The sequence below is a fragment of the Rhinolophus sinicus genome, chromosome 11 (assembly GCF_057876585.1).
Source record: "Rhinolophus sinicus isolate RSI-liver-muscle chromosome 11, RSI-T2T, whole genome shotgun sequence".
In the NCBI taxonomy this organism is placed as follows: Eukaryota; Metazoa; Chordata; class Mammalia; order Chiroptera; family Rhinolophidae; genus Rhinolophus; species Rhinolophus sinicus.
In genome coordinates, this window is record NC_142511.1 from 6,328,432 (window position 1) to 6,344,959 (window position 16,528).

The 16,528-nt window shown below is 35.8% G+C and overlaps 1 protein-coding gene across 3 annotated transcripts in view; it reads right to left on the reverse strand.

The window, feature by feature from the left end:
• Nucleotides 1-463: 463 nt before the first annotated feature.
• Nucleotides 464-16,528, reverse strand: part of RC3H1 (ring finger and CCCH-type domains 1) — a 61,837-nt gene continuing 45,772 nt past the window's right edge. For 2 of the 3 annotated variants that reach the window (XM_019725570.3, XM_019725644.3), the window contains exons 14-20: nucleotides 15,413-15,565; nucleotides 12,562-12,775; nucleotides 12,024-12,114; nucleotides 11,761-11,893; nucleotides 9,977-10,147; nucleotides 8,919-9,034; nucleotides 464-7,948 (exon numbers count right to left, since the gene is read on the reverse strand). In XM_019725570.3, the coding sequence (XP_019581129.2) occupies nucleotides 7,798-7,948; nucleotides 8,919-9,034; nucleotides 9,977-10,147; nucleotides 11,761-11,893; nucleotides 12,024-12,114; nucleotides 12,562-12,775; nucleotides 15,413-15,565 (1,029 nt within the window). In that variant the 3' untranslated portion in view covers nucleotides 464-7,797. The remainder of the gene's footprint in view (nucleotides 7,949-8,918; nucleotides 9,035-9,976; nucleotides 10,148-11,760; nucleotides 11,894-12,023; nucleotides 12,115-12,561; nucleotides 12,776-15,412; nucleotides 15,566-16,528) is intronic. The other variant, XM_019725730.3, reaches the window with a different exon arrangement.

Here is a 16,528-nt window from a genome sequence, read left to right on the forward strand (position 1 = left end):
ATGTCTATTTCCAGTGACCTCTACGAGAAAGTAAACCTACATATATCCTCTAACTGCAAGGAATAACTAATGGGTGGGGACACTTAGAAGAATGGAAAGAGAAAAACTATGTGCATTTCGAAGGTACTCAGAACTAGTGCATGTTAAGCATAAAGGTCCTGATTTTAAGAGAAGCCATCAAAACCAGGACTTACGTTGTTAGCCATTAGGTCTCATTGAACACTTACCCTAGGATCTCATTGCCTTTAATCCTGATGTACAATCACTGTGTAACAGATGAAAGAGTTTGGACAGTAGTGTATTTAAGGCTGGATTAATTCCTGTGATCTCTGCAAAACTGGCTACTACAAGTATGTTTTGTTGTGCACATTATCTATTTCTTTATTTTTCACCTAAAGAAAGTTGTAAAAAATCCCACGATTAAAATAACATGGCACAGACTCATTTACAAGAGACTACACAGTTCTCCTCATTAGTTTATCATTTAATATAAATGCTGACAGAAAGCAGATAAAGACCTTGTAGACACTTTCATGTATATTTACAAACCAAAAGGTGAATCACCTCCTTCTACTTGTTAGAATAATCCTTTTATCTGCAACTCATGGGAACCTTAAACACTAATTAGGAGCAACATGAGGCTGAGTCAGTTTCCAAAGTAACAAAGAAATAGCATTTTAACAAAATGTGGCATCTTTGATATAAACAACATGCACATAAATAATAAAAAATTGAAAGACAGCCCGAATCCTCTCAAAACCCTGCAACAAGTGGAACATGCACTTATTCAGACCCCGAGTTCTGCTGCCCTGAACATCTTCCTATTTTTTCCCCCATCTCACTTGATTTGAAGGCTGTTTAAAAATTGGAACTACAAACAGATTTAAAAAAGAGAGGAAAATGGTTCACTTCAAACAGGTTTCTTTTCCCTATTCCAAAAGAACTTTTAGGAAATGACGTCTTCAAGTAAGATTTCACAGTTTGCCAAATACTAAGGAATTATTCACAGTTTGGGAAATTCCAACTCATTATCTGTCTTCACTTTTGGTTTTTTTTTAAAGTTGGAAACACTTGGAAAAAGTAAAATTTCACAAACGTCTGCAATTTAAAAAACAGCTGTCACTTTAAGGCTGGACATTTTCATTTCTGGATACGTGGTGGAGGCAGGCAAGAAAGAACAGGGTGCTGAGGGAGGAGAAAAAAACAGGAATAACAGAAAACTTTTGAAAAATGGTATTTCATTTAGCACTCATGTACAACAGGAGATATGAATTCTCACGATCCAAAACTGTAAGTGATTTCATGAAATCATTTATAATCTGACTCCAATCTCATGAGCTCCTTTTTAACCGAGGTTAGTTTTATCTTGTTAAATATACCTCTGCAGGGCACAATCACATACAATCAATACGATTGGTAAATTACACAAGCTCTGTCCCAAGCAAATATGCATCAATGTTAAATATTTAAAAAAACAAAATAAAATCCACCCAAAAAGGTGCTGACTGCAGACTGTCTCGGGGAGACTGGTATGAGCCTAAAGACCAAACTGACCGGAGTCGGGGAAAAAGGGCAACAGAAGTGACACGGAAGAGACCACACACTCACGAAGAGGAACCTCACAACTGGAAAATGTTTCAGTGGGTGAAGGTTTTCATTCATTATCTTAATCCACTTTGTCCACTCCTCTTGTTCAAGAAGTCATAGATTCAGCATAAAGTAAGATATGATGCCTAGGGATCAATGACTAGAATGAAAAAAAAACTGCCCCCCAAGTTCCTTTCATTCCCAGGTGGGAAGAGGAGAAAGGATGAAAGAGGGTAACAGAAATTGAAGCCAACAATAGATCTGTTCAAAGTAGCTCTCAGGACAGTGTATTAGATGAAGAGGATATAAAAATAATAAACAAAGCTTAAAATGCCCTCACATTAGTGGAATATTTTACAGAGTGGTTCAGACATTATTGTGAAAATGGCAGCCAATCACTGGAGAGACACTAATAAATGCTTTTTTAAAATCAGGCCAAAAACAAACAAACCCCAAAAAGAAAAAAAAAAGACAACCAATTATTCACCCAATAGTTTGTTTCCATCCTTTTCTTGACCCTTTTATACAACACCTTGGGTGGGGGGAGGGGGCTAGCTGACTGTTTCCAGTTATGACTCTTGAGTGTACAACCTAGAATGGACGCCAAAGACTTGTGAGCTCTGTCTACCTGAACAAAACAGAACACAACAAAAAAGCCAACCAACCAGAAACAGTGAGACCTCAATACAAGAAAACCACTCACCTTATCTAGTGTATAATATACTAATTCCACAGGATCTTGTCTTTATAAATACACATTTTTTGGACACAGTATTGCCTTGAGATTTAAGTTCTCTCTCTTAGGTTATTGTGCCTTATTTTCTTGTGAAAATACAGGTTATTACTCTAGGGATGTTTTGCTCAGGAATAAAGTTTAGGAGGAATTCAGTGTTTGGCTGAAAATTCAGACTCTGAAAACAAGGATTCCAGTGGTAGATAAGTCCCTTTATCACAATGGGATTTCAAAAGACTCTTTACTCACTTTGTTCAGTGCAGTATTGCAAATCCAACTATTGGGAACACATTATTAAAAAAAGGTGTTACTTCTTCCTGGTGGTGGCAGTTTCCTATTCTTTATTAACTTTATAGCTAGTATTATCAATTAGAATCTATTATATGTGAAATATCTTTAGCAAAGAAATAAAATCTTAAAAATTAAATCTTAAGTTGGTATTCACTATTAATAGTACATTTTGACCAAAACAACTTTCTAAGTGGCTGAGAAAAGTTAAATTAAGAGTTGAAAAAAAATTCACTGCAATCCACCCACAATTCCCAATAAATCATTTCAGCAGGAAAATTTCATCAAGCTGAACTGAAGCAACAATGAAATATAAAAATCATAGCTCTCCAAGGTAGCAAGGCTGGTGTACAGCGGCAAAATGGGCACTCAGGTAAAATGACGACAGCAGTCACCTGCTTGCTTGTTCCATCCCTAATGTTGAATGTGATTGCTTTAGTTTAGAGCTCGAATTTTCATCTAAAAGGACAGGAGAGATTTCTCGGGGAAGAGAACACTATAACAGTGGAACACCAACTAAAAAATAAAAACAACGGTACTCTTTTTGGGTAAAAATCTTAGCAACACTGCAGTTAATTTCCAGGCAGGTTATTAATTTCTCCTAAAAAGTAACTGGCCTTTCCTTCTAATGAAATATAAATCATTACAGGTGCTTTTTACAGACAGAGTGCATATATAAAATCTTTACTAAATTCTTTAAAATGAGCAAAAAAAGAAAGTGGAAAAAAAGATGGTTAAGAACTCCATCCATCATTATTTGTATATAATAACAAATACTCTTCAGTGAAAAGAACCTATTTGTTTCTGACTGAATCTGATCTGGTATGTACTCTGGTATGTACCAGTTACTTCTCACCAGCCACCTGCTTATCAGTTATTTTACCCCGTCCCATTGACCACAGCGATAGTAGACTGCTCTTTAGGAACAAGTTAAAAAAAAAACACACCCAAAAAACCATGACATATTCTCGAAAAAAGGGGGAAGGGAATGCTTACATACAATATTGTTAAAGATGATATTCCATGACGAAAGAGAAACTGATGAATTTTCATTACTTTTACATTTTATAAGGCCAGCTAACTTTAACAGTTAACTTTAGATAAATCTACTTACACAGTACAATCAACTCACAAATACTTAACAGGTTTTACAATCAAAATGGCTACTATTTCCCCCCAAAATCAAAACAGAGTAAAGCACAAGTCTTTGGCTCTCCTTAAAAAAAAACAAAAACAAAAACAAAAAACAAAACCCAAAAAACAGCAGGTCACCATTCTTAACCAGACCTTTGTTTGCCTACCAGTAGGGCAAATACCACATTTGTGCATCACTGAGTAATAACACCATTAGAAAAGGCAACTTCACAGAAGTTATTGGCTAAGCGAATTCATGTGAATGCTCTGTTTTGAGGCAGCAAACTGTCACTGTTGCAGATTGGGGAGGGTGGTGGGTAAATCAAGGGGAATTTGCGAGATAGAAAAGGGCCAGGAAAAAAAAATTAAAAATAAAATTTTAAGCTCCAACCCTGAAGACCTATGGAAAGTCTGATGAAGTTAAAATATGCAAGGTAAGCAAATAAGAATCATACCAATTTTGTATCTTTTAGGCAAAAGAATAAATACATGAGGAAGACGAGGAGAGGGGAAGGGAAATAGGTGAGAAGGGAATCAGCCATGTTAATGCTGTACCAAATAAATTTTTATACATTCTAAGTAGCTGAATATTTGTAGCTGGCATTAGAAATAGTGTCTTACCATTTGAATAATATTACTAGAAACCTATGCTATAACTAACTTTTCTTTTGATTAGAAAAGTAACAAGGAATGGATCTTTGGTCACTTCAGCCTCTGGAAATTACCCAAGACAGGGCAGCTACTGGACTTACCTTGTGGCAGTATCTGTCAGGCAAGAGAACTACATATAAGTCGAGAAATTGAATCTAGGTATCTTATTCTGTTCTTCTACACTTGTTCAGAGACACCTTTAAAAAAAAAGTCAAAGCACTTTTCTATTCCTATTAATAAAGTCCTGGTTTTATCTTAACATGAGTGAACACAGTGCTTATTACTCCTACCTTAGCCCTCTCAGAATTGCTCACGTTCATCTGAGATGTCTGAGTCTTGCTTTTGAATTCAGTGGAAGCAAATAAAGTCATCTTCAGGAGAAATTAATATTTTAATAAGTATAAAGCATTAAAATTGTACTTCTATCTGGTTTCATCTCTTACCTGTCTAAAAAGGTATAACTATTAAAAGCCAGAAAAATCAATGCCTTTTATAGATTTTTGACAAAAAAGCAGTTCGAGTTAAGCCGTTTTGCCAAAGCGGGCCACTTACCCTTAACAGATTCTTCGTATCACAAAGTATATGACAGAGAAAAGGGAAAAAGAACCCCAAACTTTGGAGATTTACTGTATTCCTAGAACTGCTTGTGAGCACTAGGACAGTTGTGAGAAGACCCACGAGGTAAGGCAGAAAGACCAATTTAAAGTAGGTGAATTGTAGGCACAATGCGACAGATACCTCTGCCTTTCTACACAACTAGGTTTCCTTTAGAGTGTGGGGCCCTAGAGAGAGGTATGGCTAGATTTAAGGACACAATTTAAGAGATCCACCCCCCCCCCAATGAAAATGCCTTAAAAAGTGAAAGGGACTATTTTAAATCAATTCAAACAGTAGCTTTTCAGATTTTATTCAGAATAGGAATGCTGTAGAAATTAGTCCCTACGCCTGCCTAGTTTACAAAATCAAAATGGTGAAAGCAAGAATGAGTGTATTTGAAGGAAACAAGAACAAGAGTAACAGAAGTTGAGTTATTAGGGGTTTCAACAGATGCCCAAAATGGAATTTTCACTTTTATTCTGAACTTTAACAAAATCCATACCCGTAAGTTCCTTTCCAATACCAGAATCATTTTGAGTTCCAAATTGAATCAACTGCTTCTAAAATTTAGGAATTAACTAACATGTCCAAAGGGGAAGATCTGCTCAAATCTGCCTATAGAAGGTTGGAGGCCACGGATGTTCTTTTATGATTCCACAGAGAAAAGAAAATTCTGGGACTGTCAGTAATACAAAGTTTGTGTCCTGCCAAAAAAAACAATAAGCACATAGAGAGTAAATATGAAAGGGTTATAAGCAAAGCAAAACAAACAAAAAAGCAAGTGTATTAACAAAAAAGGAAAACACGGATTTCAATGGAAAAAAATGCCTCATCTTCATTCAGTGCTTCTACCTCCCAATCAGTCATTTGATCGCAACAGCTGCGCTCATGCGAAAAAATCCTTAAAACATACCCAATATATATACAGATATAGCTATGTATATGTGTATATATATATAATATATATATATAAATTTTTATTTAAATAAAAAAGAAAGCTCGAATCCCAAGCCAATATGTGTATATCAAATCCTTGACCAGCCAGGTCTGTAGGGCATAATCAAATTCAATGTGAAATAGTATATAAACACGGTGCCTTGACTGGGCAAATTAAATAATTGCTACTCAAAAGAGTGTTCTGTTTGGACTCTCCTACTGGTAGGCAATGGCAGGACTGTACTGCCCTCCCCCCTCCCCCACAATTTGTTTCAGTTAACAGTATGATGGACACAGAGCTTAGACTGAGGTTGTTAGGACCTCAGCAGGAGTTAAGGGTTAAGAAAGTAAGAAACAAGAAAAATACAAACTCTTGCTTTTACCCAACCAAGGCAATGCAGTAACTTATTACATAACCAGTGCTTTCTGTTTTAGTAGTATAATCCAGAAAGGGAAAGTTTTAAAAATCAGGCACACAGAGGGATGGGGAGGATTGTTTGACTATATAAAATAATCCACATCGAACGTGTTTTATAGGGTCTTAGTTCAGTATAGACAAGCGCCATAGAGTATGTGCAGCAGAACTAAATAATAAAAATGCTTCTTTGTTCTTTTTGACATTTCCATGAAGAATCTTTCCAATATTTATAAAGCCAAGTCTATGAAAATTAACTTCTAGGTACTTACTACCTACTTGTGCTAATGATTCTGAACAGTCATAACCAATCAATTCCTAAACTATCCTTAAGATCCAGGCAAATCTCTTCGAAAGCCAGAGGCGCCCTTATATAGGGACTTTATTTCATACTATTGGGTTTTGAGAGTAAAACAAAAGCATCCATTGAATGAATGTTGCTCTGTTCATTTTAACTTCAGATCAAGTACTGCAGTTTTAAAATGTGGTTGACTGTTCTGGTTTTTTAACATTCTATGATTTCAGCAGAAGTTCAATTTGGAAAAGCACAGCTCCAAATTTCAACCATCAGTTCAATATAGGTAATACACCAACAACGTATTTTCAGTGCTAATAAATTACTGTTAATTCTTAAAATAATCTCCATGTAAATCTAACCAACTAAGGCATTGACTTGGCTTTCTGATTACATTAGAGAACGAGGAGGACCCCATAATATGGAAATGTGAACTTCAAAAATTAGTTGCCTTTTTGAAAAACTGAAAACAAAAACAAGGAATAAAACCCTACTGAACAACAAAAAAAGTTTTCATGCCCTGGGAAAATCCTACACATGAAGACAGTGACCCAGTAACGGAAAGAAAATTATGGCTTCCAGTAACAGTTCTTGGAAAAAGTGGGTTTGCTGCACATTTTCTAGTAACTGGTCTGTTACTGTCTCTGTTTGTCAAGCACCACAGATTCTCAGAAAGGCCGGTGCTTTTTGTCTGTTTTAATTGCTGGGGTTGTGAGAGTTGGAAAGGACCGTGGGTAAGGAATTATACACTGGGTATGTAATAATACCAAAATACAAGAAAAACCTACTTCATTAAGATCATACAATTAATCAAACAGAGTGTATATATAATATCTTCTTTTTTTTAAAGCCCTGGATCCAAGGCGTCCAAAGTTATTAAAATAAAGTTCATTCACAGAACAAAAACAAATTTAATCTGAATTCCTTGCAGATACTGCTAATTTTCTTTTTCTTTTTCTTTTTTTAAATTAAAAAATGCATTAATGTGATCTATGTGCAGAGTTTGTTTTTAGTAGTGGTGTTTGTGCACATTGCCTCCGGTGCTTCTCCTGGATTTCTCTGACCACTCTCAGAGAAAAGGGTTAGAAGTTACACATTCTTCTACCCCTATGCCCCACAAATTGATTAGGAGCCAAGAATAAAAGCAGGGCTCCTCGTATTTTAGGGAGCAGAACTGGGTGCAACGCTGGGTCTCTGGGACTCATTGTTGTCTCCTCCTCCCTCCGGATCCTCTGACAGGTTCAGAGAGCTGGTCTTGTTTGACAGGAGGCTGATATTCTCTTGGGTCAAGGCTGATCCATTCGGTATATCACTGTTAATTTAAAAAAAAAAAAAAAGAGTTGGAATTTTAAATAAAGAAGATAAAAATGATTATTTAGTAGAATAAAATTGACAGGGCCTTCTTTTAGCAGTATGGTGAACATATGAATGGCTTTCACACTTTAATTTACAGCTCTATAGCCGAGAGGTTGACAAACTAAGCCTACACAGCTGCCTGTTTTTGTGAATAAAGTTTTACTGGAACACAGCTCGCCTATTTGTTTACGTGTTGTCTATGGCTGCTTTCACACTACGATGGCAAAGCTGAGAGTTTTGACAGAGACTGTAGGACTCATAATTTTAAATATTTAACAATGTGGCCTTTAAGAAAAAGTGCTCATGTCTGCTTTACCAGGTTTACTAGTAAAAGAAATTGTTTTGAACCTAAGATAATACATGGATGAAATAGCCAAAACCTAAGCCTGAAAGCACCAGGCATTAGACACTGTTATATATCATCATGAGGACAGCTCAGGACTATATATCAAAAACCACAAAGTACACTAAGAAAATAATTAAAGATGCGCAAAGAATTAAATATTGTTTATTGTATGATTGTTCATGATAACGATATGCATTCTTCCACGGCTATAGAAGAATATTAGATGGTATGGGATAGACCAAATTAAAAACCAGGGGGATGGGGTCGTGGTGGCTGGATTTGAAAGAAGCTAAATGCCCACACATTTTAAAGAGATTGGAAAGGTGTCCAACAGTGAACATTGGTTTTAAATAATTTAGAAACAAGGGGAAGAAGGAAATTGAACCAGAAAATTTTCATTAGTTAACAGATAATTTAACCTTGGATCTGTTCTAAAATAAGTTTTATAACTCCTAAATTTATGTAAATATATTATTTTCTCAATGTATACAGAATATTTTAAAAATCAAATCATATTTCTAAGGGTATTTCTGTCATGACTGGGTAATATATAAGACTGTGGAAATGTCCCTTTCTTTACCTGAATGTCAATGTAAGGTCCTCAGCTGGAACCTTATTTTGTGGTTCTGGTTGTCCATTTTCTGCTTGCTTACTTGTACTCAATTTGCTTTTCATATCCAGAGAACACTGGTTCTCCTTTGAAAGAGAAGAAAATAAATTCAGTTATCTTCTATTTCATGGTGCTAATGGAAGAGACCAACTAAAGATAATACAAACTGATGATCCAGAAATCACTGAGTTTTGTAAAATGACCAAGGAAACAGGCCGACTAAAAAGAGAGACCTATACGAAGCACAGCAGAGTACACACCCACGTGCACACTACTCGGGCTGGATAATTGGGGAGAATGCCTTAGGTCAACATGGAAAACATCTCACAGAAATGACGACATAGAAAAGAAGTAAGACAAAATATAATACATACCTATAGTATACTTATTGAAAGCAGAAAAACTACCCCATTTATTTACTTAGAAAGAATGTGAAAATTATGCAACAAAAAAGTCAGTTACATGCATCCTGGTGGAATGGTTCAGTCGCCGAAATTCAGAATTTACTGAAATGAACATTAATGAACTATGAAGCAAACCCTAGCATATCCATGGATACAATTTCACAGGAAAGGATATATAGATTGCATCTCATTCATAACAAAAAGCTGATCACCAATAACTTAAGGGCTATGAAAGCTAAGATGTTATTTGGTAATATATCTTTACATAACATGATGGTATTGGTAAATCATAAACACCAAACCACCCACACTGCTTCCCTAATCAGTATGTTTAACAGAAATTTAGTAACTTCCAATTAACTACTTTGTTTTCCCTAAACGTTTTTCATAATGCAAAATCTAAGACAATACACTCAAACCAAAGAGAGGAATGATAAAATGGGAGGAGGGGGCGGCCTATCATCATGAAACTTATTTTAAGTATTAATCACTCATTGGGGTACCTTGGGGTGATGATTTTATAGTTCTGGATGATTCTAGAACTCTGGAGCCATGAGTTCTGTGACACAACTACAAAGAAGCTTTCCTTTCACCTTCCCTCTCTTTTCCCACCATAACACTCACCATACTGAGTTCCCGGGTTCTCTTCCCGATTTCCCTTTCCACCTGGTGCAGTTCCAAGCTCAACTGCTCACTTGAGATCATTCCAGGCCATTTTGGAGGTGGTGGTGGGGGCTGTGACGGGCCTGCCAGGGCACTCGCCTCCCGCTGCAACACCGGCCTGTTACTAACAGCCTAGTGCATAAAAGCCAAGCATGTACACAACTTAACACACCATGCAGAATGACCAGGTCTGATTTCAGACCACAGCCTTAAGCAGCTTATCACTCAGGTATTTGCATAAAAATGATACAACTATAAGCTACTCTCTCTTTGAGTATCATTTGTAAAAAAGAAAAAAAATAGGAGATTAGGGAACAGTAATTTAATCTTAGGTGTAAATTGCTCTTATAGAAGTCAACTATAAATCTACGTTCCTCCCCCTCTTTATTTAATTTTCTCTGAAGTACATCCTGTAATGTATTTCAATTGAACCTCAGTAATGGCAAGGACTTTTAACCACAGTGAGTTAAACACGTGGCAAGCTTCCAAATGATGCTGATATTCTTTTGGGACAAAAAATGGGTCTAGAAATTTCAACTACGACAAAAAGCCATGAATTAGCAGAATAAGGAATAATGCTTTATGGAGTTAAAGGTATGAATCTTTAAAAAGTTAATGAACAAAAGATGGACATAATCAGAGAGAGCATTCCTTTTTTTTTTTTTACAACAGGTATCAGCAAATTTTGGACCAATGTAAATAATGCAAGGGTAAAGGAGACAAAATGTGAGTATTACATAGGTTTTCCCATTTCTAAACTTTATTGCTTATATAAGAGCAAGAGCCAGATATGGGTTCCAAAAGACAATCTACTATTGGTCTTCCTTATAAGAAAGTCTAAGAATCAGTAAGAAATTTATTTCCAAAGTGATGCCTTATTTATTAAAGATCTTGGGAGAAAGGTAAAGTCTAATGTTCTAACAGTATCTTTTTCTCCACAAGGAAACAATGTATTTATCACTAGGATGTCTTTAGTTTTCCATATTCAAAGAGTAAGTTCCCATGTAAAGGATCACATAAACAAAGCCTAGTCTTCCTTCAGTGGTACTTAAAGGATTTGGGAAAAAAACATTGTTTTCTGATTATTTTGTTTCCCTTCAGTGTCAGGCAGCATGAAGGAAAGAACACTGAATTTGGAGTATGAAGACCTGGGTTTGTTTCAACCTCTGTGAAACTCATAAACTTCAACCAAAAAAGGGGAATAATGACACCTGCCTAACCTCCCTGTCAGGGACATGTAAGGATCAAACAAGAGGTGACAATAATTTATAAACTGAAAAGAACTGTATTAATGAAGGTGTTGTGATTATAGAGAGGCTATTAAAGTCAAAGTTCTAAACTTCTACTCTTTAAAGATTTATAAATAAATGCTGAGAATTAAGAGACTTTTTAAAAACAATTAAAGAAATATGAGAAATTAAAAACCAATCTTAAGAGAAAATGTATGTTGATAAACACTGTATAACTTAAATGTGCCACCAGGGATTATAAAAGCTCCTGTTGGGACATTTTAGATAACCTGTCATCTATTCTTAGGTAATAAAATTCTAAGTTTCCTATTGTCCCAGAACTGAACTCTTAAGTACTTAAATTCTTTGAAGTACTTCTTGAAGAATGGGCACCTACACTAACTCTTAAGAAGCAGACCTTAAAATTTGTGTTCACAGCACCTCAAGATTCTCCTTTTAAAATCTCTTTGAGAACACTTGAAAAACTGAAATAAAAAAATATCTATTGGCTGGTACCTCTAGTCCATGTAGCTGTGTCTGTTGGCTAATCTGATGGTTTAGCTGCTGCAATTCTAGTCGCAGCTGTTCTCTCTCAGCAGATGGAAGGGGTTTTCCGTGACTGGCCACTTCTGACATGGATATTCTCTCCCTTCAGTGAGAAAGAAAGTGTGGAATAAATTTAAAAGTTTATTTATTTATTTTAAATTATTGACCAGAAAAGCAAAGAGAAAGTGAATAATTTTAAAGGTTTGTAAAAGTAAAAAAAAAAAGACTCGCACCTCTCACTGAAGTGTCCCTGAGAAGGTATGTTTTGATGAGGGGAATATGGAGAACCGCCCCAGCCACCGTGGGCTCCATACGGACTATAATCTGTAAGAGAACAATTCACTCTAGTGTGAGGAAGTCACAGACTTGATTCTATTCAGAGAGCTATAATCAAAAAGGCATCGGCATATTGTGTACACAGCTACCTGGAAAGATATCTACCAAAATGGTAATAGGGTACTGGGGTTTGTTTTTCCCCAATGAAACAGTCTTTGTAATTTTTTCTTTGGTTTGAATTTTTAAAAAATAAGAATGTATTATTTTAATAAAAGGGAGCTACTGAAAAATAGGCACTCTTCATGTACAGATATTTAATTTTCATTTGTACCCCTGGGTTATAATTATCTTTCTATTGGGATAATTCCAAGGAAAAGTTTTGAAGCTTACTGTTTTGGAAGATTATGGAAAGCACTGGCTGTGAGTGGGTAATAGGGATGGTGCCAAGGGGCATGCATGTGAACCCTCTAATGCTCTTACCTCTGAGAATCTTACCTGAGATGTTAATAGGTTTTGTGGGAGCTCCCTGAGGTGCCATAGCCTGCATTGGGCCAGCACTCGGATATATTGTTTTGGAAGTTCGAGAGATGGCGCCAAACCGAGATACTGTTGGTCGGTCTCCAAAAGGGATGAGGTCATCATCACTGGTTTCTGTTGCTCTTCTCTGATGATCCAATCGCTGGTCTCTCATTCCTTTACTCTCTACATTCTGATAATAAGTAAAATGAGAAATCCACCCCACAATTAGATCTCTAACATAATTTCCTCTAGCTCTGTAATAAAGTTAAAAAGAGTATAATGCTTACTGGTAAGACCAAAATCATTTATTGCCTTTGGTTGTCAAGTAAGACATTGTTTTTTAAACCTCTGACCAGTCCCCAATAAGAAATCTATTTTACTTCATGACCCAGTACCTATATACATTCAAATATATTTTCATGACAAATGTTTTCCCTTACTATAGGTAATGTACTCTTGTATTTATATTGTATGGTATTTGAATTCATTTCTTTTTAACACGTTGCGTACGGCAGGGTTTAAATCCCTCGTGAAGATTCTCGTGATCCGTAAGCAACGTGTTAAAAAAAAGGCCCATCATGACTCATTCAGTTAATTTCAAAACTCAATCGTTAGCAAAATACTGTTTAAAAATATAAGGCCAATACAGAGTTTTTAAAGGGATTACAGTCAGAAAGAAATAATTAGGTTGGTGCAAAAGTAACTGCAGTCTAAAAGGTTAAAAATAATTGCAAAAACCGCAATTACTTTTGCACCAACCTAATAACATGTTTTCCCGAAAATAAGACCTAGCAGGACCATCAGCTCTAATGTGTCTTTTGGAGCAAAAATTAATATAAGACCCGGTCTTATTTTAATGTAATATAAGACCAGGTCTTATTTTAATATCATATACAACCCGGTCTTATATAATACAATACAATATAATACCGGATCTTATATTAATTTTTGCTCCAAAAGATGCATTAGAGCTGATGGTCCAGCTAGGTCTTATTTTTGGGGAAACACGGTAGGTACCAAGATAAATAGAAACAGAAATCTAATTGCTAGACCCTTGCTATTCAAAGCATATAGTCTGAAGACCAGCAGCACCAGCATCACTTGGGAACTCAATAGAAATGAGCTCCCAACAGAAAATTCTGACTGAATTAGGACGTGCATTTTAATGGATCCCTAGGTAATTTATATGGACATTAATGTTTTAGAAACATCGGGCTAGACTTCTTTCACCAGCTTAGCAGATTTCCAATTACACTAGACTAAGTTGGCCAACATTTTTATTCTTTACTGATTTAAGGCAATGAGTTTTCTTTTGCTGGTATATGTTACTTTCATATAAGCACCGTTTCTGAAAACCAGGTACAAAGCAAGGGCTCCTGTTCACCTCCACCTTCTCAGCTCATTCCTGTTCTTAGGCGGGCTATTCTCTATGGCCTTAAAAAACAATGTGCCTCTAATCACAGCACAGAAAAACAAAAGGTTCATCGTGCTTCTTCCTCTTCTATATCCCTTCCTCTCGCCCTCCCCCCTCTTTTTTGGGGAGGTGGGGGGGAAGGCTGGCATCTAATCATATTTATGCCATAGATACCACTTCACTTACGGATAGTGGTATTAGCATCCAAGTCTTCCTTTTCTATTACCAAGAATTAGTTTTCTCTTAACCAAATGGACAAGTATTCATCCATGAAAACCAACATCATAACCCGGGGAACTTTATAGCTAATAAGGGCAAATGCTTTAAGAATAATAGTCAAGGCATACCTTTGACCCAGCAATACGACATGTAAGCATAACTTTCATGCATGTCCACAAGGAGACACACACAACGTGTTCACTGTAGCAATGAGCATGATAGTAAAAGATCAAAAATAGCCTAAATGCCCAGTAACAGGAAAATAAATAAAAAATAATTTATATACATTGGATAATATCAGTTATTATACAATAGTATATGATAAAAGTAGTTAAAATTAATGACCTTGAACTATAGGTTCAAATTTGGATACATCTCAAAAACAATGCTGAGTGAAAATGCATGTTGAAGTATATAACATATAAGGTCTATAAACATGCAAAACAAAACTGTTTAGGAAGTATAAAATTATCCATGAAATGATAAACTCTCAATTCAGGATACAGGTTACCTCCAGGGAAGGAGGGAAGGAAACAAAAATGAGATTAGGGAAGTATACACAGGAAGATTGTGCTACTTTTGTAAAGGTTTATTTCCTCAAAAAATAAAGAAGCAATTAAGATAAAATAGTGATATACTGTAAGCTTGGGTATTCGATAAACTGGTGTTTCATTATTTTTTGTTAAAAAACAAAATCGCTTACTTGAGGTTAAGTAGCTGTTAGGTCGGAGCAAAAGTAATTGTGATTTTTGTAATTATTTTTAACCTTTTACACTGCAATTACTTTTGCACCAACCTAATACAATTCTGACTCAAGTACCATTGTTGTTTACTAGGTTCACCTGTGCTATTTAAACTTCAGAGCTGTCAAAGGTTATCAATTACTTGCACAAAAAATCCAAGAGCTTGATTAATTATGCAAAATAATTCTGGTTCTAAACAGCTGCTGAGTTAACTGCTGGCTGTGCAGAAATATAAATGTCCTTCTTTGACTCGAGTAAGTATGAGAGGATTTTTATTTATCCTGAAAGGAACAAAGAGCCATATACTTTAAATATAATTCAATTGCATAGTATAGAATATAGCCTGAAACTCTTGAGCAAAGCTCAAAGATTTGTGCCTCCACTATAATGGAGGGTAGTTTGTGGGGTTAACCTTGACCAGTGCTACTTATAGCTTAGTCATCACACATACCATCATCTCCACACCTCCTGGTGCCACAACATCTTTGGGTTTTGCATCTTTGGTTCCAATGTAGGAGCCGATGGTGTCACATGACCAGGGAGAATACTGGCTATAATCATTTCCTTTGTATTTCCCAGGTCCCTTCAAGTCTTCATCCAAAAACTACAGATGGAAAAAAAGGAAAAGAAAAAATTAGAAAAAGAAACAGATGAAATTAATTCTAACAATACATATTTTTAAATCTAATACATCCAAAATATTACCATTTTAACATGTAATTAACAGAAATATATTGATGCAACATTTTACTATTGGGGGCACTAACGAGACTCAGTGTGTACTTTATGCTTATAGCACATCTGAATTTGGACTTGCCATATTTTAACCACTCATTAGCCACATGTGGCTAGTGGTTATCATACTGGACAGCATAGATCCAGAAATTCCATGTAATGGTTAATAAAAAATGCAGCAGATATTTTTGTGGACTACAAAATGCTGATTCTAAAATGTGTCTGCAAATTCCAAGGACCAAGAATAGCAAAGAAGAACAACAAAACTGAAAAACATACATCACCACATATTAAGACTTTTATAAAAGTACACTAAAGCCAATGTGGTGTTGGTATGTATAAGGACAGAGAAACAGATCAATGAAACAGAACAGAGTCCAGAAACATATATAGTCACCTGACCACGACAAAGGTGACCTGACTATGATAAAGGTGACTGCAGGGCACTAGGGAAAGGATGGTCTTTTCATTAAATGGTGCAGAGTCAATGAGATAGTCTTGGGGATAAAAAATGGATCGTGACCCCTAGACTATAATACAAAAATCAATGCTAGATGGGCAGCAGATCTAAATGAAATAATCAAGATTTTACTGCCTTTTTTTTTTAAAGAGGGCACAGCTCACAGTGACCCATGCAGGGATTGAACCAGCAACCTTGGTGCTACCCACACCATGCTCTATCCAACTGAGCTAACCAGCCATCCAATAATCAACCTTTTAGAAAAAAGCACAGGAAAGTATCTTTATAATCTTTATATAGGAGAAGATAAACAGGATACAATAAACCATTGATAAAGGAAAAATTGATAAACTGAGACTAAAAATAATGTCT